This window comes from Mugil cephalus, chromosome 14 (genome assembly GCF_022458985.1).
Source record: "Mugil cephalus isolate CIBA_MC_2020 chromosome 14, CIBA_Mcephalus_1.1, whole genome shotgun sequence".
Lineage (NCBI taxonomy): Eukaryota > Metazoa > Chordata > Actinopteri > Mugiliformes > Mugilidae > Mugil > Mugil cephalus.
The window spans coordinates 12,482,166-12,509,421 of NC_061783.1; the positions used below are offsets into that span (position 1 = coordinate 12,482,166).

At 41.2% G+C, this 27,256-nt stretch overlaps 3 protein-coding genes across 6 annotated transcripts; 1 reads left to right on the forward strand and 2 right to left on the reverse strand.

Moving 5' to 3' along the window:
* Window positions 1–797: 797 nt before the first annotated feature.
* Window positions 798–4,723, reverse strand: vps28 (VPS28 subunit of ESCRT-I). Its single transcript, XM_047604563.1, has 10 exons — window positions 4,676–4,723; window positions 3,844–3,906; window positions 3,723–3,751; window positions 3,458–3,495; window positions 3,284–3,373; window positions 3,085–3,190; window positions 2,883–2,984; window positions 2,461–2,514; window positions 2,285–2,376; window positions 798–1,919 (listed from the first exon to the last, which is right to left on the reverse strand). The coding sequence occupies exons 2-10, from the start codon at window positions 3,881–3,883 to the stop codon at window positions 1,799–1,801; spliced, it is 672 nt and encodes a 223-aa protein (XP_047460519.1). The 5' UTR covers window positions 3,884–3,906; window positions 4,676–4,723; the 3' UTR covers window positions 798–1,798.
* Window positions 4,724–4,769: 46 nt separating this feature from the next.
* Window positions 4,770–7,099, forward strand: LOC125019652 (aurora kinase A and ninein-interacting protein). 3 transcript variants are annotated; one of them, XM_047604561.1, is made up of 5 exons: window positions 4,770–5,066; window positions 5,287–5,403; window positions 5,550–5,706; window positions 5,845–6,457; window positions 6,557–7,099. In XM_047604561.1, the coding sequence occupies exons 2-5, from the start codon at window positions 5,311–5,313 to the stop codon at window positions 6,963–6,965; spliced, it is 1,272 nt and encodes a 423-aa protein (XP_047460517.1). In that variant the 5' UTR covers window positions 4,770–5,066; window positions 5,287–5,310; the 3' UTR covers window positions 6,966–7,099. The 3 variants fall into 3 exon arrangements, with proteins under 3 accessions (XP_047460517.1, XP_047460518.1, XP_047460516.1); XM_047604562.1 differs by having other exon boundaries at window positions 5,845–6,454; window positions 6,554–7,099; XM_047604560.1 differs by having other exon boundaries at window positions 5,845–7,099.
* Window positions 7,100–7,246: 147 nt separating this feature from the next.
* cap2 (cyclase associated actin cytoskeleton regulatory protein 2) lies at window positions 7,247–25,227 on the reverse strand. 2 transcript variants are annotated; one of them, XM_047604559.1, is made up of 13 exons: window positions 24,937–25,227; window positions 21,772–21,899; window positions 21,575–21,675; window positions 19,760–19,837; window positions 14,488–14,631; window positions 13,870–13,955; window positions 12,110–12,215; window positions 9,553–9,736; window positions 9,210–9,373; window positions 8,907–9,030; window positions 8,730–8,812; window positions 8,459–8,599; window positions 7,247–8,175 (listed from the first exon to the last, which is right to left on the reverse strand). In XM_047604559.1, the coding sequence occupies exons 2-13, from the start codon at window positions 21,887–21,889 to the stop codon at window positions 8,092–8,094; spliced, it is 1,413 nt and encodes a 470-aa protein (XP_047460515.1). In that variant the 5' UTR covers window positions 21,890–21,899; window positions 24,937–25,227; the 3' UTR covers window positions 7,247–8,091. The 2 variants fall into 2 exon arrangements, with proteins under 2 accessions (XP_047460515.1, XP_047460513.1); XM_047604557.1 differs by having other exon boundaries at window positions 24,942–25,226.
* Window positions 25,228–27,256: the final 2,029 nt, after the last annotated feature.

The window sequence follows — 27,256 nt, forward strand, 5'->3', positions numbered from 1 at the left end:
ATAATAATAATAATAATAATAATAATAATAATAATAATAATAATAATATATTTATGTAAAATAAATTACATTCATATGAACACATTAAATTATAAAAACACCTAATTTATAATTGTACGCCCAATTAGCACTCAGGAAATGATTGTTTATGTAATTCTAAAAATGTGTTGCATATTATTTACAAATCAAAACTATTATTTACACTGATAAATCTTTATTATGTTCTTCCTGATAGTAATGACAGATATTTAGTTTAGACCATTCTAGACAAAATATATTATTTCTTGTGTTTACTGAAACTAAAGGGTTTAAGTTGTAGATCTGAAATATTAAGTTAAAATCGAGTGTGAAAAAACCCTTCACTAACAGAGTTCTACCTACTCCTGTAGAAATCCAACTAATACGCCAAAGTGCAAGGTAGATCAAAATCCTCTCTTTTTCACAATTATCTACAAAGGAAAGTTACTATGACTACAAAGCCATGTTATTCTCTGGAAACTATGCACCAGAAGCAAATATCAGACCTATTTCTGACTGAAGCAGCGATCAGAGAGAAGTTTGTCTTGGCTCTGATGAATGAATCAAACTAATATGATAAGGATAAAATATATTAGGATGTCGATGCCCCGTTTCTCGCATGATGACAGCTTGAAAAGGCTCCAGTCGCCCCGTGACCCTCTAAGAAAAGCCGAGGATGACGAGACGAGGCGAGAATGAGGTATGAGGATGTTGACCCAGGAGGCTATTATTAAAAAAAATTCCTCATATAACTATAATTGTACACAAACAATTACCACTCAGCAAAAGACTCAATTTATTTCTAGAAAGGTGTTACATGCTTTTATTTAAAAATCAAAACTAGTATTTACATTGATACATCTAAATAAATATGTTCTCCCTAACGGTGCTGAAACATATTTAGCAAGCAAGATAAGGAGGTAGCGTGTACAGCTCCTCCTTCTTTTGCCCGTGTATAATGTGGTGAAACCTAAGTTCAGAAGGGAAACGTGGATTAGCCATGTTAATATAATGCAGGGACAGGAAAAAGTAATCATTGTAAACAATTTTCTTCACCTTCGTGTCCAATATGATTAGTCTGAGGTGTAATTTAATCATTTTCTGGTCCCAAATAATTGTTTCAGCATTTCATCGGCTAACTGATAGACAGAGACAATGAACTGTAGCCTATGTAAGGTCCCTTTTTCTATTTACACACACTACTATATGATTCTACAGTTAAAAACTATGGGATAGAAAAGAGACATGGTGAACAGAACAAAGACATGAGTGACAGGATTGGGGATATAATTTGGGTACCAAAAAGACAAAATATATAATAATTCTCCTTGCCAATAATACAAAGACTTTGGCGGCTCTATCCTTTTTTTTCATAAGGAGTTAAATATACTTGTATCGTGCTTCTTTGTTGGTGCGCTGCAAAACTTAGGTATAAAATTAGACCTTTTTTGATGTTCCATTACAAAGTTCTGTGCAGGGCAGAATAAATAACCAATGTAAAAGGATTTATCACACCAGTTTGGGTAGAAAAAAAGGCCGACAGTGGGCAAGGCTGCACGATGTACCGGAAACAGTAGATTCAGTAGAACAGTTGATTAAATAACACATGAACCAAATGTACAGAGAGAAAAACTGGGGGGGATACGAGACAGAAGAGCTGTCCAGACGTGAATCCACTGCCTGCCAGATAAGTCAGAAGAAAACAGCATGTTGTGTCTTTTAACTTAACAGCTATTTGAGTCAGACTTCCACACTGATAGATCTATGATGGAGAGATGCTTTAGGAGGAGTGGAGGAAGCGGTTGAAGGCGTTGTAGGCCGACTCCAGATCGAACAGCATCTGACGAACCTGATTATCATCCAACTCATCTGAGGCCGACATGCTGCTGAGGGTGGTCAACCTGTTGGACAAAAAAGATTATGGAAGATTATGTTTTAGACAAGATGTAGCTTTATGGTTACTGCTGACACTAAGGAGTTCAATCAATCTGTTTAATAAAAGAAACACCATTGTATTGCAGAAAGAACAGAGAAAAATGCATTTACATAAAATAGATTACATGCTGCCATGACCTGTTCTAGAGGAGACCAAATAGTAAATGTTCTCTAGAAATTACAACAGATTGAGAACCATCCACATCTACTCTATTCTCAAATATAAAAGCAATATTCCATCAACTACTTTTATAGAAGTTAAAGCACAAGTATACGATTACATACGCAGAATTGGCAAAAAATATAGACAATACCACTGTGGATAACTCACCAGAGACTGACTTTGTCCTTAGCCTCAGAGTCTGGAGGCATGTTGCTCATTCTGTTCATGGTTTCCATCAGCTCCCTCAGGTCTGGCTGGATCTGGACCAGTTAAAAATAATTAGTATTTCAGAAATCGAATTTGCCAATTGTTTGCCGTTACCATTTTATATGCATTCAATTTACCTCATCCATAGCCCTGATCTCCAGTCTCAGTTTGTCCATCACAGTGATGAAGAGCTGACGGTTAAGAGAGGGTGAGAGAAATAAACAAATAATGAGACACCACATTTTCCTAGATTCACAGTATGCAAACAAGAAGTATGTTTCTTTCTCAGGAACAAAATCAGGGCATACACTCTGTGCTAGTATTTTGCCTGTCTCTTGATATGATTAGTTTGTTTGATTTTATGAGCTGAAAGCTCAAAGTTGGCAGTGGATGCAGCTGGCAAAGTCCACTCACATCTCTCTGTGACACTGAACCACTTTGCTCTGACCACATTTAATCAATTTATTAAATAAAAGACTGCAGCATTTTTGTTCTGGCACGCATCCCAAATAAGTCTCATGTTTTTACGGACTGAATTGACTTTAATATGAGGACATACAGAAACTATATCTGCAATGCAGCGGTTCAGGTTGCCCTTGTCATCCTTGATGGTGATTGGCCGATCCTCCTTGATCCTTTCCATTGCTAAAGGGCAGTCAAGCTAGGAGGAAAAAAGAAACAAAAGCACAATTATAAAATCTATCCAATAACATTTGTTAAGAGGGACAGAGACTAATCTATATGATGAGATGAGAACTCACTCTGTACTTCCTGCAGAAGTCATCGATGGAGCCCACGTCAGAGCCTTGCACCTGTTTGAAAGCAGCCTTATACTGAACCAAGAGTCTGGAACAGGAAGCAGTGTACCTGAAACCAACATGTCCTCCACATTAATGAAACTTACAATTAATGTTACAAGTGGCATTTTTAAACTTGGCATACAAACCGAAGCCTACTCACTCATTAGGTGTTACACAGTCTTTGATGTACGCCTTCTCCAAGGCCTGCAGGGTTTTGACAACAGCAAACAACTCTGCCATGTTGTCATACCTTCAGAAACAGGATGCATAATAAGTTGTCACTGGAAACATCCACAGTTTATAATGTTCTGTTAGTAAAGTATTTAGCACTTACTTTTCTCGTTCCCTTGCATTTTTGTATAATTTCACCTCCTGAAATGACAGTGACTGCAATTAGCAACTATGATACCACATACTGTACGCTGAATGCAATTATCTAACTGATGCATGGGCATTTCTTGCTATGAACAGAGAATATGCATGGTTTTCTTAAAGGTAAATTCAATATAATCATAAAATATTGGTAACACATTCTTTTAAGGTTAAATTATAGTATATTTAAATATCAAAATGTATGTGAAAATGTAGGTGAAATTTACCTCGTATAACTCTGGCTTATTGACTGGAGCTGTGGGAAATTGAATAATGAAGTGAAATAGTGGCATTTTGACATTTAGAATAAGAAAATTAAAGGTAGTAAAATTAATATGAATGCCTCACCTCCCCCTACTCCTCCCGTGACTGGTATCCCGTGGAACATGATGCTGACAATCCCAACTTAATCTGGAAAAGATTTAGGTACATAATAGTGAGCAAAAATACGAGGGCAACTGTGTACCTAAACACATCTTCATCTGATCTTCCTACATCTTGCTAATCTTTCCTACAATTTTGAAATAAAGGATTAAAGTCTTATTTCTATCAAAATATTGGTATTAGTTGAGTAACCAAAGCAAAAGCAGTTTATGGAGTCTCAGTCAAGTGTTTACAGAGATATACAGCAATGGGTTAAATGTTACATAGACTAGTCAGCATATTATACTGTTAAACAATAACTGCTTAGGTTTCATTCATTTACTATCAATTTAGATGCCACAACTGAACAGATGAACACCATGGAAGTGTAGTCATGTCTAAGAAGTGGCACACCTTGTTCCCTGTTTGGAACAATACTCTGATTATTTACAGATCGGCTGCGGTAGCTTATCAATATAAAATCTTACAATGTGGCTACATTGATTAAGAAACAACAACAACAAAGGTGTTTCGGACTGACATAAAGCTGAGCGAAATGCTGTTGTAAAAAATGTAATTATCACCTACTAATTTTTTGTTTTGCTTCTAACTAGCCCGAAGTTAGCTGTCGATGCTAGCTCCGAGTCACTTCCTTTAGGATTTTGTTTTTATAACTGTGTCGTACAGGTAGTTGTCTGTAAGCGTGAAACTTTGTATTATTTTCAATTACTGTGATGTTAAGTAGCATGTCTTCATAATTTTCATGCCATTTCAATTACAGCGATTAATCGACGAAATTAAAAGACACTTCACTCACCCTTTCGGCAAACTGCTGTGACGTCAATAAACACGCCTTCTTGTCAGGACCAGCAGACGTCAAAACATTAGGTGTCCACCGCGCCTAACTAATAAATAAACACAATTCAAGAATAGCATCAGCATTTAGACAATAAATATTAGTTTGGAATGCGCAGGGACTTGAAAACGTTTTCGTCTTACAATTTTAATTAGCTATCGTATTAAGCGATGGTTGTTAATTTTTGACCGTATTTTTAATTCTTTTACACAGTCAAACGCCAGAGGCAGCCGAGCGCCAAGGCGGTAGACTCAAACAAACAGACGAGGACGGAAAATCTCTGGCTGTGTTAAAGTTGGGTACATTTAAAACACACAAGAAACAGAAAATATCGCTTCTACAAGTCTAGAAGGTCAGTAGTTTTTTATTTTGCATAATCATTTACACTATCCTAGATAATGATCCTAGATAATCAATTTATTACTCAACAACATCTAGCCGTTAGCCAAACGTGCTAACGTCAGCTATGTCATTAATTTAGAATTAATTCAGGAAAATCAACTAAAAATCGTTGTTCAGCAGTTTGCAGTTTATCTTATTCGCTTAAGTATGTTTTCTAAAATGTTTTACAGGGTTTTCTTTCGTCAGTCTCCGTCATGAAGACCTCTAAAGCAACAGTGCAGACATCTGCTCAAGAGGAATGTGGCGTTTGGTTGGACACTGTGCAGCTGAAAGGAAAAGCTAAACAAGTAAGTGTGGAAATAAGCTGTTAATACAGACTGACATTATCCCCACCTTTAAATACTTCACGATAACCTCTTATTCTGCATTGGACTTCAGTGTCTTATAATATTATATACCTAATAATATTTTATTCTGCACATCTAATTTTCAGAAACGTCTCGCTCGCCCCATTTCTAAATTGCTGAATCCCTTCGCTCAAGGTGGGGGATACAGTTTGGCTGTGGCACTCAGCTTCACTCAGACCAAAATGGAAATGCCAAAAACTAAACAGAGTTCTATATCAACCTTTTTCACGCCTCATCAGAGAAGTAAGTAGCTGAAAGGATTAGTGTCACTATTAAGTCTGAAACTAGTAAAGCTGCGGCGTTATGACTGTCTAAACTGACTCTGTAAATTCTTTAAATTTGTTTTAACGTAATGCTTTTTATATAAATTTTCCCTCAAAGACCTCAATAAGATGTCCACTTCAGCACCACCAAACATGGATCCATCTACCTCAACTACACCCACAGTGGTAACATCTGGGAGAAAACGAGGACGTGACACGTATCACGAAGAGTCTGACTTGTGTAAGTCTGATGTAGATCATGAGTGGGACAGGGAAAATGTGTCAGAGGCTGACGCAACACTGTGGCCGAGGCAAATAACAAGTGTTTCACCTTCACAAAATATACACTGTGAATTTGAAGAGGAGAATTTTGAAGACTTTAAACCGCCAAAGAGTAAGAGGAGGCTCACAGACACGTCACACTTACTACCCGGTGACAGTCAACCTCTTCCACAGGCGTGGAGTCAGGACCCACTGCTTACCTATAGCCAGTATGCTGAAAGTGAATTTTACCAAGCGAGCCAGAAAAACGCCACACAGAAGAACTTAAGCGACTCTGAGCCGAGTTTCCTCAACAGTCTACAAAGTGAGGAAGGTTTTGGAAATCTGATGGATGTAAACGGAAGAACGTCGACTCAAAAATCTTTGAAACATCCTCATTCTTCTCAGTTTGATGATGAGAAAGAAAACAGCAAGTCATTGTCTTTTAATTCCCCAAGTAAGCGCTCGTCGAATCTGAAGTCTTTAAAACATCCTCGTTCTTCTCAGATGGACGATGAAAAAGAAAACGGCAAGTCATTGTCTTTTAATTCCCCAAGTAAGCACTTGTCTTTCTCTCACGGGGGACATCTTTCGAACCACAAATGGGCAGAACCAAAAACTGTGTTACCTCGAAAGCATAAACGTGAGCTGTGGAAAAAGGCTGAAGAACAGGAGATCCTTGACTCAGAGATCAAGTGGACAAAACCGATTTGCTCTCCTCTTAAAAAACGAGCACCACAGCAGCGAAACAGAGGGGTCGATGAAGACAGTTTGGCCATGTTGTTTACTCAGGACTCTGAAGGCTTTAGGGTGATAGCGCATAGAGGCCTGCAAACCAGGAGTCCGCTCAAAGATCAGAGTAATGTAAGCAATGGGATGTTGAGAACTAGTGCTTTTAAATCTCTGGTGGAGGAGGAAGCGGAGGACGACATGCTCTTTACTCAAGACTCTCAGGGAAATGTGGTGATCAAACACTGAACAAGATGTCTCCAGATATCTTCTTGTATGTATATAGTCCAACAAACATGGATGTTAGAGTGGACTGACTGAAATGTCTTTTTTTTTTTAAATGCAGCAACCATAAGCTTAATTAAATGTTGTTTTCTAATGTTTTTTTCTTCTCCAAAAATTGTCTTCTTACCCTAGCACACCTGTAGCTCTTGTGTCTTATCGGAGACGTTTCTCTCTTTTTCTCCTATGCTGCTTGTTTCTGCCTCTTTTGATCACTTGTGCAAGTTGAAACACAAACAAACCAGAACTGTAGGGGTTTTGACTTTAATTGAAAAAGAACACACAATTACATGACATGGTTTTGTTGTAAATTAAAATTTGTCAAAAAGTATATGTATCGCATATTTTTACCTGCCTCCATGTGTCTTAATACAAAATAGGGTGGTGTACAAAGTAATATAGGTTCATGAAGTGCTTAAGTGTAAAAGTTTCCACTATTTTGTGAAGTTGCTGTGATCAGCCGATTTAAAGTTAGCATCACCTCCCTCTATGTTCTTCTGTGCTGATTGATTCTGCTGTACGAATAGTGCTATGCAGCCGTTAGTGCAAAATATGGAGAATAATACTGTGTATACTTGACTCATTGAAGTGAAATGAGACTACATGTCGGCCATGCACTGCAGACGTTTAAAAAGTTAACCAACTATTGACTGTTATATCTACGTAAATGTCTATCTACGTTTTAGTTCATAATAATCTAATCCTAAAACATCTTATGAAACATTTAGAGAAAATATTTTGTAGATCTGATGCTGATGACACATTTGTATTATTGCCTATTTTTCTGATAGTCTTACATAAAGCCTGTTGTGCTATGGCACAGAAATGTGAGAAATGCTAATGTGCTAGCTTTCTGTGCTTATAGTGTCAGTCTGTTATATAGACGGTGATAATCACACTTCTGATTGGTATGTAACGGTTAACAGCTTCCAAGTGGCAGAGAAATCCCATAAAATCACAAATGTAGCAACAACAAGTGGACCAACAGTTAATCTGAAGCAGCTCCTACTTATATAAAATCCCTTTTAGTCAGAATGACAACATGTGGACGGAAAAAAAAAAAAAATAAGTGGTGGTGAGCACAAAGCAGCAATCAGCCAGCGATCTCTGTGGGTTCTGTCACCAGTTTGGAGCCGTCCCAGACGGTCTTAAACTGCTCCGGGACCGGGAACTCTTTCTGTAGAACAGACCAAGAAGATCACTGTGAGTAAAACTGGAAATGTTTGGAAAACCAGACATGTAAAAAGAGATTTAGCTTTCTGTTTGTCTGTGAGGATTCTTTATTTTTATTTTTTTTTTAAGACATTTCACCACTCGTCCAAGTGTTTTCTTTAGTTCTGCTGTGTAGTTTAGGGTTTTTATCTGGACTATGTGTGGTGTCTACATCAAACTTAACTAAGTTCTGTTGACCTGTAATTACTGTATTGGTTCATCAATAGACTTGTGTCTAAGGCACTTACGTAATCATCATCTTGTGGTATCATGATGTTCATCTCAGAGCTCTTGGCACTGACGATGTCGCATTTGAGCGAGTCCTTGCTCAGGTACACCTGGCAGCCCTCTGTCTTGTTGATGGAAATGGTGGGAACTGTGCCCAACACCTACACAAAGACATGTCACATGTACTTGCAGGAGTTTGAACTAAAGTTTGAGTGCACTACCTGTATTAAAATAAAGGAAGAGACACTATCAGAAACCAGCTGCTAGACCTTCCTGTAAATATTTGCTCACCTGTAACTGAATGTCTTTGGAGTTGATGATCTCCACAATCCCGACGACGTTCTCAAACACCAGGCCCAGCTTCTTGCAGTTGTCTGAGAGTGAAAACAGCCCAGATAAACCTGTTTTTTTTTTGTTTTGTTTTTATTTGAAAGCCAGTTATTTTAGCTCTGTTTTCCCACAACTCACCTATGATGATGGAGTTAATTTTCCCCTTGATCTGAACGGTGGAGTTGTTACAACTGAAGACGTACACCACCTGTTTCAGCTCCGTCTCCTCGATCACCAGGTCCCGTTTCTGCTCAAAGTATTCCTACGAGCACAGCGGCAGATGAAACTGAATATATATACTATTATTAGATGATTCTACTCTATATGGATACCATTAAAGTGTGTTCAGATTTTATTATTTTATTTAATGCATCGCGTGTCAAGTCTGATCCTAGGCTGAATTTCATTAAGAAGGCAAGAGAACAGGAGAATATCACATACCACCCTCCATTTCTTCCCGTCCAGCTGCAGAACAGGGGATTTCTTCTGGACAGCGGCTTTGGGTGCGTTCACAGAGCCCTGGCTCTTGCTTTTGGTCGGTTTCTCTTGAGTGCGCAAATTGGGGTTCTTATGGGTCTTCTGGTCATCTGAGATGTGCTTCAGACCTACAGATGGTTGTTATGTTTCAGAATTATGTATGCACATGACAGGAAACAGGAAATCCAATTACCCAGTGTAATTGCCCACATTTTTTGGCAAACTACCAGCCAAACTGTTCACTTTTCTTAGTGTTTACAAATGTAAACATTATGCCCTTTGTTTTCAGGCTCCAGACTGGACCCACCTTTAGTGATGTCCATGCCCTGGTTGAGCTGGGCGAACAGCGCAGAGTGTTTGGCCGCCGCGCTGTCAGCCTGAGGCTTGGAGTCGTCATCGGTGAGGACTGGAGGTGGGCCAGGGGGAGGTGGTGGACAGGGAGCACTCGGGGCTGGTGCGGAGTCAAAGAGGGAGGCCGGAGCGATCGGACCCTGGGAAATGAAGGAAGTCAAAACTGAAAATGTTGTGGGTTTTTTTTGTGAGCTTTTAAAAAAAGAAAAGACGCGTGAGAGGGTTTTCGCAGACAACAGCTGTAGTAAGAAACGTCTCCAGCAGGGGGAGCATTGCACAAGAAATAATTCATGTTAAAACTGCTTAGAACTACACATGATGACAGAGCCTCCTAGAGTGTGGCTTTGTTCTAAATACATATAGATAAACATCTGTATTATGGATTTAGTATATGATCAAATTTATCATGACATTTACCCACATGTGGTAGTGTATGTACATTCATTGTTTTCTACAAAAGTTCTACATCTTTGAACAATGTTTGGCAGAGCAGTGTGAGTCTGTAATGAGGTTAATCAAGTCCTGGAAGCAGCCCCGTATTTTACAACTTCAAGGATTTAACTGATAATCTGTGTATTGTTAAACACGCACACACTTTCTTTCTGAAGGCCTTGCACAGCTGCCAGAGACACACACACACACCTATCATAAGAGTTCAGAGAGCTGGACTGTCACTTAATGCGCCTCTGAGTGCCGAGACTTGACCTCTGACACGAGCACATGTGTTGTGGATGTCACTGCTGAACAATGCAGACCTGTTACACTAAACAGCTCAGCACATGCCGCTGGATTAGAACCAGCGTGCATGGCTGTAAAACTCCCTGACTGCTTCTTTGTGTTCGCGCCTTGTGCGTTTCTACATTTATGCGTGTAGCACAAATATCAGACAGGAGAAAACAATGTATCACTTGACCATGTATGTACATGAAACTATCAGAAATATTTTCTACTTCTTTAGCGTGAAGCGTTTAGTCAGTTAATTGTCAAATTGATCTGCAAGTATTTTAATGATCAGTTAATCGTTTATTTTAGTGCGTTTCTCATTTAAAACAATAATTAAGGCAATAACTAAACTCATTTGTTTATGGTCAAAGCTCACAGGGACAGCTGGGACAAATATTTGGCGGCTTGCCGACTATTTTTTTTTAATGGGTGACATGAGATTCCTTTGAAAAAATCCTTATTTTGCCCTGCTCTGTGTCGTAGGACGTTAGCGTGTCTGTGGGTGTATATTTATGTCCATGTGTCAGCTTGTGCATGTCAGTGTTTGAGCTTGTCACTTAAACCCTATCTGAGCAGCAGATGACGGCTGCGCTGAAGAGGGACCAGCCCTGCGGTTTAGGTTACGGCGCAGGCTGTGTGTGTACACAGGCCCTTTGTCGGGGTCCTTCTGTGAAGAAAACCTCCATTCAAGTAAACCCTGAGGACCACCTGTTAGCACAACACACTCCTGTCCTTGTATGCGCACGCACACACACACACACACATCAGCTCTGTCGTCTGACAGCAGGGGCAACAGCTGACACGCACGGCCGCTGCAGGCTCTCGGGTTTCTGCGCGCACAAAACGCACATGTGAGCGCAGTTGTTGCGCATTAGTTCGGTTTTTACATCTGATCATGTCACATTAAAGCAAATGTTTTCAGACATGTGTTTGTTCGTCTGCTGCGCTGAGCGTAGAAGAGATCGATGCCCCTGTCATGTCAGTCAGTCAGACAGCTAGCTTAGCTTAGCATAAACGACCGGAAACGGTAGAGGTAAACACAATCCTCCAACCAGCGCCTCTCAGGCGATAAACTTAGTTTATCTCATGAGTTTTTGTGCGAAAATAAGCCTGTGGAATTTTGTTACTTTTGGACAAAGCCAGACTAGCTCTTTCCCCCTGTTTACAGTCTTCATGCTAGGTCAGGCTAATCCAACCATTTCCTGGCTTTAGCTTCACAGTTAGCATTGACATCTCTCTCAAAAGTGACAGAACGTCACCAGCCTTCAACCCGCTTTCTCCCACTGAATAATAAGCTTCCAACCGTAACCAAGAGTTTAAGTGTGTGTTGAACGGTCTGGCTTCAAGCCACCATAATCTCTGGGATCTGCTGAGTGTGAGTGCCGAGGAGTCCCCGAGCAGACATCCATAAACAGAGGTGTGTGTGTGTGGGAGTGTCAGAGGTTTTTTCTAGAGAACTTCTGTTTTCAGCCACCAAAGGAGAAACGCGCTCATTCATTCATGCTCTCCGCACTGTTTTATGTAACCGGCTGCTCCATAACTAAAAATGGAAATGTACGCAAAAAGCAGAAGTTAATTTGAGCCGTATAAAAATATCGAGCCCTGCGGACAGAAACTAAACAAAAACGCAGCTAAGATAATAAACCACTCAAAATATGAGAGATCTATTGTTTCCACATTCATTTATAAGAGGAGGTGCTCGATGTAAACAGTGATGGTAACTGATCGCTCCTTTAACTGGGTGAGTTTAATTATAGAACCAGCATCTACTACTGTGTTGGTGTACTCACACATTTGCTCCACACCAGTCCTGTTGTGTGGTGCTGCTTGATGAACGACTGCATCTCAGTCCATATGGACAGATAGGAGCGCACCCAGTCCACGTGACGTCTGTCACTGGGAGAGCGGGGAAGGAGGGGGAGACACAGATGTAATTGTTAGATATAATTTTTTAGACAAAAACAGGGAAAGCAGGAGTGAGGAGTAAGGGTTGGACATGATTTAACTAGTAGTTTGGCAGGAGATGCTGATGGGAACATTTTGACAGAACAGGCAGCATGTAAAATGTTGTATTTGTTCAGTTAATATTATCTGAAGACACTGCTTTGCAGTTGCCAGGTTAGCAGAGCTCCACAAAACACACAAAATATAATTATGAATACGATTATAATATATATTTGCACAAAGCCGGGGTAGGTGATTCGAGCGGTGCAACACTTTCAACTCTAGAAAAAAATTCCGAAATGTCCAGTGCAACTCGAGAGTAGTCGTGTACACAAAGTGTTTGATCGAGTGGTAACATCAGCCGTATGTTTTAAGGACACGGCTGCAAGCAACTATTGCCTTATAGAGAAATGATCTTAGGGAGAGATCACAAGGTGGCTTATGGCATGCCACGGTGCTCTAGTGGCAGCAGGATGTCATTAGAACTAGCGTCCCAGTCGGTCACTTCTTGATCTCGACGATCGATACGAAGCTAATGCTGACTTCACACTAGTGCAGCTCAGTTTCAGTGGAGGTCGGTAATATGAAGCACCAAAACTGACACGCTCCTACAGGCGACACACTTTACATGACAAAGCTGAACTGGCTTCAACTTTTTTTTTTTTTTTAAGTGTGCCAACCGTGTCAAACAAACTGCTTCGCCAACTACTTCAACAAGTGTAACCTTAACAAAACTTTCCTTGGGTGAAGACATTCTTTTGGACATTTCATGTCATGAACATTTTAAACTAAATCTAGTATGAGGGCAGCATCATTTTCCACTTGGTGAATCACAGATTTTGTACATTGAGATATGCACTTAATACTCTTTTGGTGAAGGTTACTAATTAACATTTAGAGTATTAAGCATAGGTCTTCAACAGGGTTGCAAAATCTTTGGTTGATTAGACGTTTTTTATATTTGTTTTAATTTTCACCCGCAATTTTCCCCCACACTTTTAAATTTCTTTAAATAGACATTAACATGAATCCATCATATTTTGAGAAAAGGATAAACGTGAACTTTCAGTCAACACACTCATTCAGTGACGCAGGAGCCGTCTCAGCAGCGCACCGTTTCACACAGAGCGCCACACTAGACCTGTCAATCTAAGCCTCCTGATTCTGTCAGGTTCCCCGCTTCAGGACGAGAGCTTATTCAGTCCCCACATTGCAATATTATCAGGAGAGAAGCTAACAGTGCAGCTTTATATAAAAAATGAATATTTGAACCAGTGTATTATTTTTACAGCTTCATATTTAACGAAAAATGTTAATAATAATAATAATAATAATAATAATAATAATGTATAAATAGCACTAGGCCGAGTTTAATATAGAACACATAAAGTAGGTAGGGGGTCCCTACTTCATCTCCCCACATTCTGGGGGGCTTGAAAAACTTTGAAGACCCCTGGTATTAAGGATTTAATTTTGTCACAACACAACGCTTGGCATGTCTCTGTGACTCATATCAAATACCAAATCTGTGGTGATCAATCAAAACCAAACACACACACATTAATAACAATTATCGTGTCACGAAGAGCCTATCAGACGTATTTACGTTTCCTTGTAGTCCTTCAGCACTCTGTTGGTGTAGAAGGTGGCAGCGTCGTTCATCTCCTTCACATATGGACCTGGCTTCTGACTCTGAAACAGAGATGCACTTTCATGAGAAACTCCTTCCTCGCTGCGACCGATAAACTCCCTGTCTGCCTGCAAATTTGTCTTCGGGAGAAGAGTAAAGAGCAAATACGTTCCTAGCGGTTACAGAAGGTCAAAGTTTAACACGCACTTAATAAGTGGAGGAAAATGCCCTCCTGACAGCAGCTTACACAGACCAGAAGCCGCTTCAAAAAATTTTAAGTCCCGAAGAGGAGAAACTTGGGATCTTAGTGACATCTGCTCCAAAACGAAACAAAAAAGGAGAGGTTTTGTTCTCGGAAAGCGGAAACACTGCATGTTGGAGGGGGAAAGGACAGCAGGGTGAGTCTATTTATATGTGTGGATGTACGGAGTGTGTGTGTTTGTTTTTGCAATTTTGAATTTCTGTTTAACTCCCTGATGTAGGCCAAATTGTCAGCCATAATTGTGTAATAACATGTGCTAAACTGACGATTAATGTCGGACATCCAGCATTTTATAACACTGACTGATCTGCATGTGTCTCGTTCGTCCTCACCACGGCCACCCAGCCCAGAGCGGGGATGCTCTCGCTGACGGCTGAGAGGTGGTTGAAGAGGGAGCTTCCGCGGTTTCGTTCCCTGAAGCTCTGGATCTCCTGGATGTGCTCTGAAATCGGCTTCATCAGGTCGCTGAGCTCCATCTGCAGGAGGAGAAGAGAGATGCTGAGAACAAGACAGGAAGCAGGTCATGATGCGACGGTTAAAAAAGATGGGGAGACGCTGTCGGTGAATGATTTTCAGATTATGCTTTGACATTTATAAGGAAATCAGAGGCAGTTTATCAATCATGACGACCCCCATCCAGCGTGCATGTTTCAGCTGCTGTTCATTTTGCAGCACGGTTTCTACTTCCCTGACCACCCGTAACCCACTCTGCTACCCATTAATTCCTAAACTGGGCTGCAGGACAATGTCTACTTTTATTAGCCGGGTCCTTTTTTCCATTGGAACTTCCAGATCTCGGCTGCAGTGGAGCTCGTCTCCAGGCTCCCAGCTCCCCTCCCCATCGCTCCGTTCCTACTAACATTCCTCAGTTCATGGGGAGATCCCTCTGGCCTTGTAAGGCATACCGCTCCTGCACTGTTTACAGTTTACCCATCACACATGTGCCTGCGCTCACATAGATTCAGGAACACGATGTTTCATTGCTGAATTGTTGCTTACAGCAGAGAAATGAATGCAACGTGACGCATTTGCCGCTAACCGTGACAACGCATCATTCAGCTGCCACTGAACAAACAGCAGAGCTCTGGCTTGTTATTGAAGTTGCTAATGGCTAAAACTGCGCCGGTTATACTTTCCTGTATTTTGTTGTCTTGCATGCACAGATGTGGTTGTGAGGTGATTTTGTGCACGCATGCAGGGAAGCCACAGAAGCTGGAGCAAACCTTTTTTCAAACAAATTCTTTCCCCAATCAGATGCACATGATCCCTGTGAGCGGGGATAGATGCCTCTTTCTCTGCTACCCCAGCTGCTTTCATTCTCAGGAAGTCCACCTAATATCTGTCTTTGAATGAGTGCAGCTGCCTTACGCAAAAATGACACAATATACTTGAGTATTTTTTTGCGTGAAATGTGCAAAGGATTTAATTTCACAGACCCTGTAACGCATTATTCATTTACCAGCTGTTTTAGTACTTCATTGGGTTATTTTAACCAAAGTTAATGAGTGATGGAAGACGCATTTACAGATGAGAAAACTTCTCTTCTGCTCTTTGTTATACTGTTGACATTACAGGATACTGACACTTATGTACACAGGGGTGTTATTTGTCTTTAGTTTGAAGCTAAAGTAACTTTTACTGAAATCGACAACGTGAAAGATGTCAAACTGTAAAACAACTACACAGTGAAAGTGAAAATATGCGATAAGAAAATACATGAGCAGAGTGCCATAACTGTCCTAATATGTGGAGCTAAAGGAAATGTTGATTCCCCAAAGTAAAATGAACCCAGATCCGCGCTAGTTGGAGCTGCCTGGTTCTCACAACACTGCGGAGCAACAATGTTGTCATCATGTCTCCCTCTGAAAGCATTATGTGAGTCAGATTGCGGACTTCCCCCTCATTTAATCACGCCGAGCAGCGAGGAGGAAGACAGAAATATGAGAGGGAATGACTGGCAGGTGCAGAGAGAGGGAGCATGTGTCAAAAGGGAAACCCGCATTCCCACGTATATCGCGAGCGAAACTTTGTGGAAAGTTTTGGGTCGCGTCAAAACGGGAGCCAGAGTCACGTGTTCACTTCGGCTCAGGAATCAAAAACATTTCTGGGAATATTTCTTTAAAGCGTGTGTGGAAATTACGCCCGCCACGCTGAGCAGCCATGGGAAGGATCGTGTGCGTCGCTGAAAAATCAAATGCAGAAACAACGAGAAACAATGAAAATGGAAACTTCAGCTACAAACCACCAGTTCAGTTGTTTACTAATGAGGTCACAGACTATTTAACATTTAACCTTAATTGCTTGAAATTTGGAGCGCACATAGGATTCCTCTGATAAGAAGTCAGCTGAGGCAGAGATGTGGACTGTAACAGTTGTGAATACAGACAAAGGGAGCGAGACAACGAATGGGATCAGAAACGTCGGCTCACATTATTTGACGGAATGAGCTCAGAGTACAGGCCTCCACTTCCTATACAAGCACTGGATCAAAGGTAGAGAGCAACGGACGACAATGGGAGAACAGCTGGAGGAGGGTTTTTAACGCTGTGGAAGTCAACTGTGTTTTTGTGAACCGTCAGAACACAGACAATCACACACATCGAGTCAACAGGCCACCCAGAGGTCACATGAGAGAGAGAGAGAGAGAGAGAGAGAGAGAGAGACACCCACTTTATCTGGCCCTGTGTCTTTGTCCAACGCTCTATCTGACTCTAACTCTCCCTCACTCACACACTGACAACACACTCAAATATAGAACATGACCATAAAAAGCCAGAGAGCACAACAGGACTGCGCCACAGAGAAAGGCCAGAAGTTTGTGAGCTCTGTGTGTGTGTGTGTGTGTGTGTGTGTGTGTGTGTGTGTGTGTGTGTGTGTGTGTGTTGAGAGAGAGGGCACTGCCCTAAGTCATACACACTTTTCTACATCTGTACTGAGGACTACAGATATAGACACGGCTGAGGGAGGTTGTGTGTGAAGGTTTTTTGGGAGGGAGGGGGGTTGGTTGTACTGGTGGTTGACGTGTGTGTGTGTGCATGGAAAGGTTTTTAGGTCACTCTGCCAGTGCATAGGAAGCTAAACTACCAGCATTGGCTTGATAATTGTCTTTCTTATTATGACGTCTTCACTCTGGTTTTTAGAAATGTACGTTCACGGTCTGATTTTTGAGAGAGCTACTGGGACTAATGCAGTGTGTTGGGTTAATCCATATTTAAGGGATTCACGACTACATGGTCAGTGAACACTAAATAGCTCATCTATCCCGTAATGTACAAAGATTTGCTAAGACTAATGGGACATTTTACAGTTGCTGACTGCTACTCCAACCATTATTAGACTGTGTCACTGTGAAGTGTGGTGAAGATGGAAAGGACTGAAAAATGAAGGAGCAGCAGAACGAGAGGACTTGTGCCAAAAAAAGGCACAGTGTTATTTATTTCAAGTTTTGGATGTTTTGGATGACCTGTCCCCGGCTATAGTTGTCTCTGAAAGTGTCCCCAGTTTTATCTTTATGAATGAGAGAAAAAAAGTTGCGCGCAGACTACAGTTATTACAGTAACCAGTCGTGCTGCTATTGAGATTACAGACATAACAGTTTAAATATGTTTAATATGAATAACTATGTCAATGTAAATTAAATATTTAATCATTTCATCATGATAACACTCTTTATATATATATATATCTGTAAATGTCCCTGTATTTCTGCACCAGCAGGCAGCGCTAACACAGGGCCATGCAAACCAGTTTTACTACTAGTGTGGGATTTTTCTACAATATTTACTCATCATCAGAGTAAAATAGTCCATTCTTAGTCAATCTATGGCATTACTTCCTCTCTCAACTAGTAGAAAATGTGGTCAACACATGAAAAAATAAAAACCGTGATATCAGAATGTTGAAAAATACCATGATGTACATTTGCTGGTCATACTGCCCAGCTAACAGCAACTTTAATTTAGTTTAATACTAGTTCTGTGTTTGCAGCTGTTCATCTAACAGCTCACTGTGGCTGCTCCTTGCTCCATGTTGCATTTGCAGTTGCTGCTTTATAATGAAAGTCAACTTTAGTTTTTCCACTAAAACACTTTCAGTTTTGCAGTAGCAGCAGCTATCGACAGATGTAGTTTCAAGATAAAACATTTTTCTCTGGGAATGTCACCACAGAGACCAAGTTTATAGTAACACAAATATATAAATAATACTTTAGTGATGGAACAATAGGCTCATTCACCTTTGTGTGACTTCATTCAGAGGCCATTATTTTGGAGCAGGACTTGAAAACAGGTCATGAACTCTTTCCTCAGAAAATTTCCTTGTTTTGTTGAGTTTTTAGCCACAACTCCTCTTCCCTCGTATCTCTCTCCTGTCTCTGTCATCCCCTCTCCTGGGTCTGTCCCTCTCTCTGTAAAACCCACACTCTTTCCTTGTTTGCATTTCTGACTGCCACCAAATGCTCTTGTCACCACCTCTCAACCGACGACCGGACAGACAGGGAGTGATCACTTCCTGGTGGGCTCTGTGGACCCTGTAGCACACACACAACACAGGCAGAAGGCCAACGGGATGATATCATATCGATTCTGTCTCACTCTCTCACACACACACACAACTTTCTCTCCCAGCCCTCTTTTCTCTATGTGTGAACACGTTGGGAATGTGTTGTATTAGCGTTTTCTTGGTCAAAGAGCCGAGTAATCCCTATGTGAACAGCCCGTCCTGCTGGGGAACACAGGAGGGGAGGACAGCGCCAGACACGCAGGACTCCCGTACAGATCATTTCTCTGCTGGTGACTGTGAGACATTTTAATGCAAATTACTCCTGAATGTCAGTGTTTTCAATTTATGCAGACAACTCATCACAACGATGGTTTAAAGTCACATGGTAACATTACTCCAACCACTCTAACGGCCTAGACACACCACACCTATGTCAAAGCTCTAAACAAAGGATGACTTTAACGCCTCATGTCACCTGTGTTTCAGCTAAAGACAATACAACCAACTACCAACCAGCTCTACCTGCATGAGATGAAATAACACTCCATACCAGCAAGTGGCAGTATTACTCATTCATGAATGAAAACAGAATAGCTCGGAAGAACTGTCGTACAGAGCTAGCCTCAAATAATTCATGCCTATCAGCTCGTTGACAAAAAGTCAAAAAGTCAGTGTCATGACCATAGACTGTAAAAAAAGTGGACGCCATGACAGCTGCACAAACGTGAAGCCAAAGCTTGTGGAGCTCCCCCTGGTGGCTGGCTGCAGGATAAGTTGTAAGCCCTACCTCCTCCATGTTAGCGGATAGGACTTGGGCCAAACTTGCTTTAAAAACATATCAAGTGCAGCGTACTGTATAATCCAAGACAAATGCAAGTGAGTCTAGTGGCTCACTGATAACGTGGCTCCACTCTTGGACAAGATGGCGTCGCCAATATCCTTGAACTCTAGCCTCAGTTTGGCCAATGGGAGGAAGTGGAGATGTCGTTCATATTTTACAATTTATGATAAGGACTGTTCACTCTACTGCAATCCTAATGCAGAAGAAGAAGAAGCGCTCTGGTTTCGTAGTCGTGTATCCATGATAACTTTACGCTGTTGTACCTTTGCAGGTTCCTGGTGTGTGGCAGCCATCTGGAGGAAAGTTCTCTGAGTCTGCAGGGCGTTGTTCACCATCTCCGCCTGTGTTAGTAACAAAGAGATGAGCAGGTTATGAATGACTTCATGCATAGGCATATCTAGTCCAATTCTAACACTAAACTTTATCCCAGCACCCCTAAAAATAAGATTTTGTGTTTGTTTGTTTAGAGGGGTATTAGTTCCCACCTCTCTATTTTCTCATTTAAATGCAATGTTCTTTATTTTGTAAACCTAGTAATAGCTTTGTGACACACTAGTTTGACATTAAAGGTCGACGATGACTTCACGTTTTGTAATGTGCAATATGTTACTGTGCTTTATGGGCTGATAATGGTGATAGCTCTGAAAATAATATCTTGCATACTCAGAGATTGTTTTCCCTTCCCTGTGGAAATCCAGGCAGTGATCTGTCTGGTTAACACTCAGATACACACACACAGCCCAGCCAGCCGTGTCCCGTGTGTGTTTGAGACCTCCAGATGTGGGCCAAGGGAACCACCAGGGAGGCTTTGTCCATAAAAGGAGCCCTGCAAACTTAAAGAAACTACCTCTGGCTCTCACTCACACACTCCCCCTCCTCATCCCGTTCAATGATAGGACACAGAGATAGATGCAAGCATTCCATTGATTTATTTATTTTTTTTTGTTATTTTTCTTATAAAATATCAGGAAATTTTGTTTTACGAATGCCTTTTATTCCTCTCATGTTCTGGATCTATTCCATGGACATCAGGCTGTTGCCAACTGGCTTACCATAAAACACACTTAAAGTCCTGGTGGGAGTACGGGTCATTACCAAATAGGAAAAGGTGCTCCTTTAGCAGTTTGATAAATTAATGGAGGTTAAAGTGCAAATGATACTCCCATCCTTAGCTTTGTTGATGACAGGAAATATACTCTTATACTCTTGCGCATTTTGCCTGTCCCCTTTTAGACAACGGACCTCCCATACACACGGCCATGCCTAACTGGAAGTGGAAACTAGAGTTGGAAAATCCTGTTTGTAAGTGTGTAAGATGAGAGAGACAATCTGTGCTGGCTCAACTGTAACCAGCAGTTCACTCTTCTGTCATTCCTGTTTCCACAGTCTAGTTTCAAAACAACGTATAAATAAGACGTAGACTTCAAAGATGTTCAGATAGATAGATAGATAGATAGATAGATAGATAGATAGATAGATAGATAGATAGATAGATAGATAGATAGATAGATAGATAGCAATAGTTAATAATTTTATTTCTTATTGAAGAAGAACCTATTGACATTGCCACTGGTTTCTGGAATATCATCTCATTGATTTAAACCATTAATTATTACCAATTAAATGACATGTCTGCTTCTGCTAAGTGGGTTTTGCTGCCTTTGGCTAGTCTGTGTGCTCATCTAAGATAATTAGTATTTAGCTTAAGCTTCATGAACATGACAGTAGTTAGCAAGAGGGACAATATTTCCCCATAATATCAAGATATCCACGCGTGGATATCTGTGAAGTCAAATGAAGTTACTGTTGATCGGCTCATTCTTTAGTTATATTTGGTAATAAGTGTTTAAAGCTGATGCAGCAGATGAACTGCTCGTCATGATGCTTTTAACTGTATAAAAGTTGAAGGAGTACTCCTTTAAATCCTGATCTGCTTTGGCAAACAACAGACTGACAGCTGCTACGGCAGCAGCTGTGGGAACATCTGTCTTCAACAGCTGATGCACGGACAGCGTCTACAGTGACTCGTTTTTCCAAGGACCAGCACTTGTGCCTGAGTATCCGTGGTGAAGACTTACATGTTTCTCCACGTCATTCCCTATAGCTCGGCTGTTTTCCAGGTAGTCCGACAGCGGACCTCTCATCAGCGCGTCGAAGGCCTCCACACTGTGAGACAGACCTGGAAACATACGGGGACATCTCTCCTAACTTGGTACTGTTCTCAGTGCGGTGTTCAATCCCTGATGCTCAAGCACTTTTAAAGGCACAGACTTACCTCCGTTGATGCCGTTGACACAGTCCCCGTTAGACATGCTGCTGGACGCCTGCATTGTGACGGACATGTGCTCCAGGCGAGTCACAGCTCGCTCCAATCGCTCCATTAATCCCTCCATGGTGACAAATCTAGAAGCCAAAGCAGGAGTTCCTCTTTACAGTCAAATAAATAACCCAAAATAACACACTGCATTTCATGCCTACTCTTTTTTATTTGCTTGGCAGCTAAACCATCTCACTCCCCTCTATACAAGGAGGTCACAGGTCATACACAGATCCAGCTTCCAACACCCTACTGTTTCTCATTTTTACACAAAAGCTAAATGTAGCCTGGTTTTATATGAACACTACCACTGTTTGAGCTGTCTGGTCGTCGGCTGCAGTCACAATCACGGCCGTAACCATATGAATTTTGTCACATAATTGGGTTAAAGGAAGAAAGAAAAGCAATGTGAATGAGGAACACTGGATGTATTTAAAGAAACCCTGATGAAATTCACATTATCTTCCATTATCTGGTTCCTCGCTCTAACCAGATAAGCTTACTGTTAAAGACGTAAACAAACTGAAACTGGACACTGATGAAATACGTTTGAGAATTCAGTGCAGAGCTCATCGTATCTCCTACTTTAACACTGAGCAGACATATGTCTCACCATCAGGCAATGCGGGACTGTTTCCAATATTTATTAGTCAACTGAGGAGGAATTCAATCCAGCAGCCCAATGCATGTTTGCGCAAACTACTGCTAGGTAACACACAGATCCTAATCTGACACCTGCTACCTGAGTTATAGGCGACATTATTCGCTTTACATAACGCTCCGTAAAAAAACAACAAAAAAACAAAAAACAAAACAAAAACACCAGGAGGCGTGTATTAATATAACAGCTATGCAGGGTGAATGGTGCTCCTCGTCTGTAATCTTTGTAAATTATGTCTGGTAATTATGTGCTATGAGCAGCCGCCGTGTCCTGATGGGCGTCATCGGATGATCTCTCTGGAGAAATCTCCCAGCAGTGCCACATGCCTGCCACAGGACTCAGATGTTATTTCTATACTTTGTGGGTCACAACAGCTCTTAGGCAAGAAGGGAAACCTGAAGAGCTGCATGTAGATGGACAACAAGTGGATAGCCACTGTTGACTTTTGAACCTCCTTGTTTTGGCCTTCATCACGTCGGGATTACAAAGACGCCACCACACATAAACTGCTAAATAAGACATTTCAAGACAAGAACATTAAATTCAGACTGGCAACAATATGATTATAAGCTTGAATAAACTGTAGACTAACTTCTGCTTCTTGTTATTTAGAACGTGGAAGCACCCGTGATCCTTCATTAATATCTGATTTACTCAATGGTTTGAGCTGTTCTTATGATACCCATAAAACTGACATATAAAATTCTTCTTGATTAATAAAGCTTTGTTGCGACTTTTAAATCCGTCTATAATAAAGTGTGCCCCAGAAGGAACGTGTCAAGACTGCAGTGTAGAGCCACTCAAACACGGAGCGTCTGAAATCACATTGTGTAAAGTTATCCTTAATTTTCATATTATTGCTCGTTTTACTTTATTTCACTGATTAAATGTGTGCAGATGAATATATAAAGCAATATGGGTTTTGGGTTATAGCCCAGAACAAATTTACATAGAATCAACGGCTGTAAAAGCTCCACAATACTTCACTTAATCACTGTCGCGCTCTGCAGCTACCTCCAACTTTGTTTATAAAGCATGAGGCAGAAATAGTCTGCAGCGGTTGCTTTGTCAGTCAGCCAAATTCTCCATGGCAATGCAAAGACGTGGCCAGTGTTCCTCTATTAGCTTTTAATATGATTATTCAGCCCATCAGTAAAACATAATGGGAAACAGGAGCAACAGGTGTTCAGCCTGCTGGTCCCATCAACATTCATGTGTCCACAGAAACAAAACTGTTGCGCTCGTGTGTTTTTCATTAGTCTATAATATCCAGTAAAGCAGTCTGCAGCCTTTACTGTAGTCTCAGCCATATGACAGTTGTCCCCAGTGTCTCCAACATTAAGACCCCAGACCAAAACCAACAGCTGAGAAAGCACACATGTTCCTGCAGTGGAAAGATCTTACTGACTTCACCCCGACCCCGCTAATGTCCTCTGAACCCTTTGGCCTGGTATCTGATCTTTGGGGCTATATTCAGCTTCAGTCTGGGGTCTGCTGCTATGGGTTTACTGTAAGATATTCTAATGTAGGTCTCAGTGTCCTGCACTGTACTCTAGGACAATGTTTAGATGAAAGATTAAAGAGAGGTTTTACGGGGTAAGTACTTACTTAGTAAATCTACTGTGTGGTTTGGTTTGATTTTTACATAAATGGATACACTGTGGTTATTAAAGATCTCTGAAATCCATTAGGCACAGAGTTTGAATAAGGCCTTGTTATAGCAACAGGTGTGAGGAATATACGTCTGTGACAAGCGGTGGATCGGAAAATCTCAGTGGATGAAGACAGACTCGCCTCAAGGAACTTTAAATCCTATCACATGAAACTGCTGAAATTTACTTGAAAATATGATGTCACTTATATCCTATCAGGCATAAACGTTTTATTGAGCTAAGTTTTAAGGGAACATGAACAAACATGAACATCAGTAGTTACCAAGTGAACCTTTACTGTAGTTTGGGGTAAAACTGTTTTGCACCTAACCAACAAAAATCCAGGCTAAATCCCACATAGCATAGTTATCCTTTCCCAATCTCACAACGGTTCACACCAGGGGCTCATCGAGCACTCTTAGGCCAAAGATGAGACACCGCCACACCATAATACAACATGACATGACACTGGCATGCTGACAAGACTTTCACCGCCCCTCCAATCTGATGCTTTCACAGTCCGCCCCACATTATCACCGATACTCCGAGAGTCAAACGAGACAACGGGACAAATCTATAAGCTACAAACTCATCGCACACGCGGCTCTCCCCCACACACTGCGCCAATTCGGTGCCAAAATGTAAGAACGCGCTGTGCGCAAGAAGCAGGTGAGGATGACTTTGTTTGGACATTGCTGCGCAGAGACGCACACCCCCTACGGCAGGACTTTATCCCTACGCCCCACCCTGAAATGGACCAAACTTGATATTCATAATATAAAATATTAATAAAAAAATCACCAGACAGACCTTACCTCCCTTTTCTCGTCTGCTGTGAATTTCTCTCTGGATGTCTAGTATTTTCTGTCAATATCCGAGGGACGGATTCGTGGCAGTGTGCTGTTTGCTTTTCGGTCCCCTCCTGCCTCCCTGCACCGTCACCCAGCTGCTCGCGGCACCGGCTCTCTTCCGGGATGTCCTAATTAAGCAACGCGGCGAACCTGAGAGCCATACGGCGTGCGAAGACCAGGACCGTGACTCAGTGCCGCAGTATCTCCTCTGGGACGGACGGACATTTACCTCGCAAGCAACATGGCAGCCTCAGAGAGCCCCGCTAAAAATAGACAGGTGATTGACGCCGCTAATGTCTGCGTGCGTTTCTCCCGTGGAAACGAGCCTTTAGGGGAGCCATCTTCACCTTCCGAGAAATACACGGGAGGGGAAGTCAAGTTTCAGCCCCAACTTAGAAATCCCACTTTAAAATCTAAGCACGAGTATTTATATCGTCTGCTTATGAAGGTCCAAAGTAGGTCTCACGTCCCGGACAGTTAACAATACCACAACTTTAAAACCACTGGCAGGAGAAGCAAATAACATTGAACATCTTGTGACAATACAATGTTCCTCAGGGAATTGTTTTGGACCTGGCATTCATGTGGATGTTATTTAGACATGTAGCACCCACCTAGACCAGACCAGGCACCCCCACAACGTAGCAATGACACTCCTTGATGGCAGCAGCCATCCTCAGCAGGATGCAACCTGACACAGACACGACATGGTGTTGACCTGGCCTCTAAATTCACAAGATCCCAAACCGATTGAGCATCTGTGGGATGATCCACAGAAACCCCCTCCTCAGCCATTAGGACCCAAATAACCCCACCAACAACTTCCTATTTCCACACATCACAGGACACCCTCAGAAGGTCTATGTCCGTTCTCCAATGAGTCACAACTGTTTTAGAGCCAAAATGGAGACCTACGCAATGTTACGAATCTCCTCTCTCTACTATTTACTTTTTTATTCATCTGTGAAGTCACAGCAGATATTACAGCCATTTTATTTCATGGTGCGTCACTCTCCATTAAGAGTGCACCGAACATGAGTAAAAGAACATGATAGCTTTACGTCATTCTTTTAATAACGCTTTAATCAGGTTCCGTCATGAGGTCCGGTGCGATGGTAGCTGCTGATCTTTCCCATGAAGCCTTGGTGCGTCCCTGCTGTGTCATGGTCGCCCTATGGTGGCTGTGTGACCCCGGATCAGGTTTCACTGCCATCCAAAATACTCCTCTGAGTCCAGAGAAAGAAGTCGAGCAGCTCGTTCTTCTTGGACATGACTTATTGATTAGACAACGTATGAATCATTGATGAATTGAGTCCTCCAAGACTTTATTATGCATCCAAATGACACCCTTTCAGGGTGTGACTGTAACGTTAGCGCCTCACATAACGTCATCCTAAAAAGTTTCACAATGAGCGGAGCAGTGTAGTATTTAGCATTTTCTTTTTTTGTTTTTATCACTGTACAAGTTAAGATATAAATAAATACACACACTAAGTAGTAGACTATGGAGGCCCACTGTTCAATATTAAATAAATCATCACAAAACAAGCTAGCTCATAAACTGCCAACTGTACAAAATTATCAAAAATGCAATCAATACTTTTTTTTTTAATTCCGGAAAATTATATCACAATGTAATTTTCTAACTACACACAGACGTGGTTCCTAACTTTTGCTTCTTATTTAGGATAACAAAGGTGCACATGCTACTGACCTAGCTTGCACAAACCAGGCGGAGCTGTGAACTTAAGGTCTGTTTCATCAAAACTGTAACATGAGCCAAGTTTTTATATGTTTCTCTTATCCAAACAACTACCATAAAAGCCACCTGAGCAAACACCCTTAGTGAAACAAACCTAACTTTCAATCAAAATGAAGACAAAGTGTTGACAGTGGAAGTGCTAAGGCTAGTTAGCTAATTAGACCTCAGGGTTCCAGATAATGACAACATAACATGTCATAACATTGATGTGTGTTGTTCTGGTTGATTTAAATACAATCATCATTTATGTTGTGACTTTTCTGTTTACTGATGGGTTCCTTTGGGCTTCCATACATGTCAGAAGGGAAATACATCGAGAGTAGTCTGAGGTGTATATGATGAACCTACATGTAGGACGTTCACAAAATACAGATATACATACAGATTTATAAACTCACTGCTTCTGTTTGCAGTCTTCATGAAAAGAAAAGTCAACAAGCTTTTTTTTTCTTTTTTTTAAATATAGAACCTTTTATTTCAATTTGAATAAATGGTGATGAAGTTTTGAAGAAAAGGT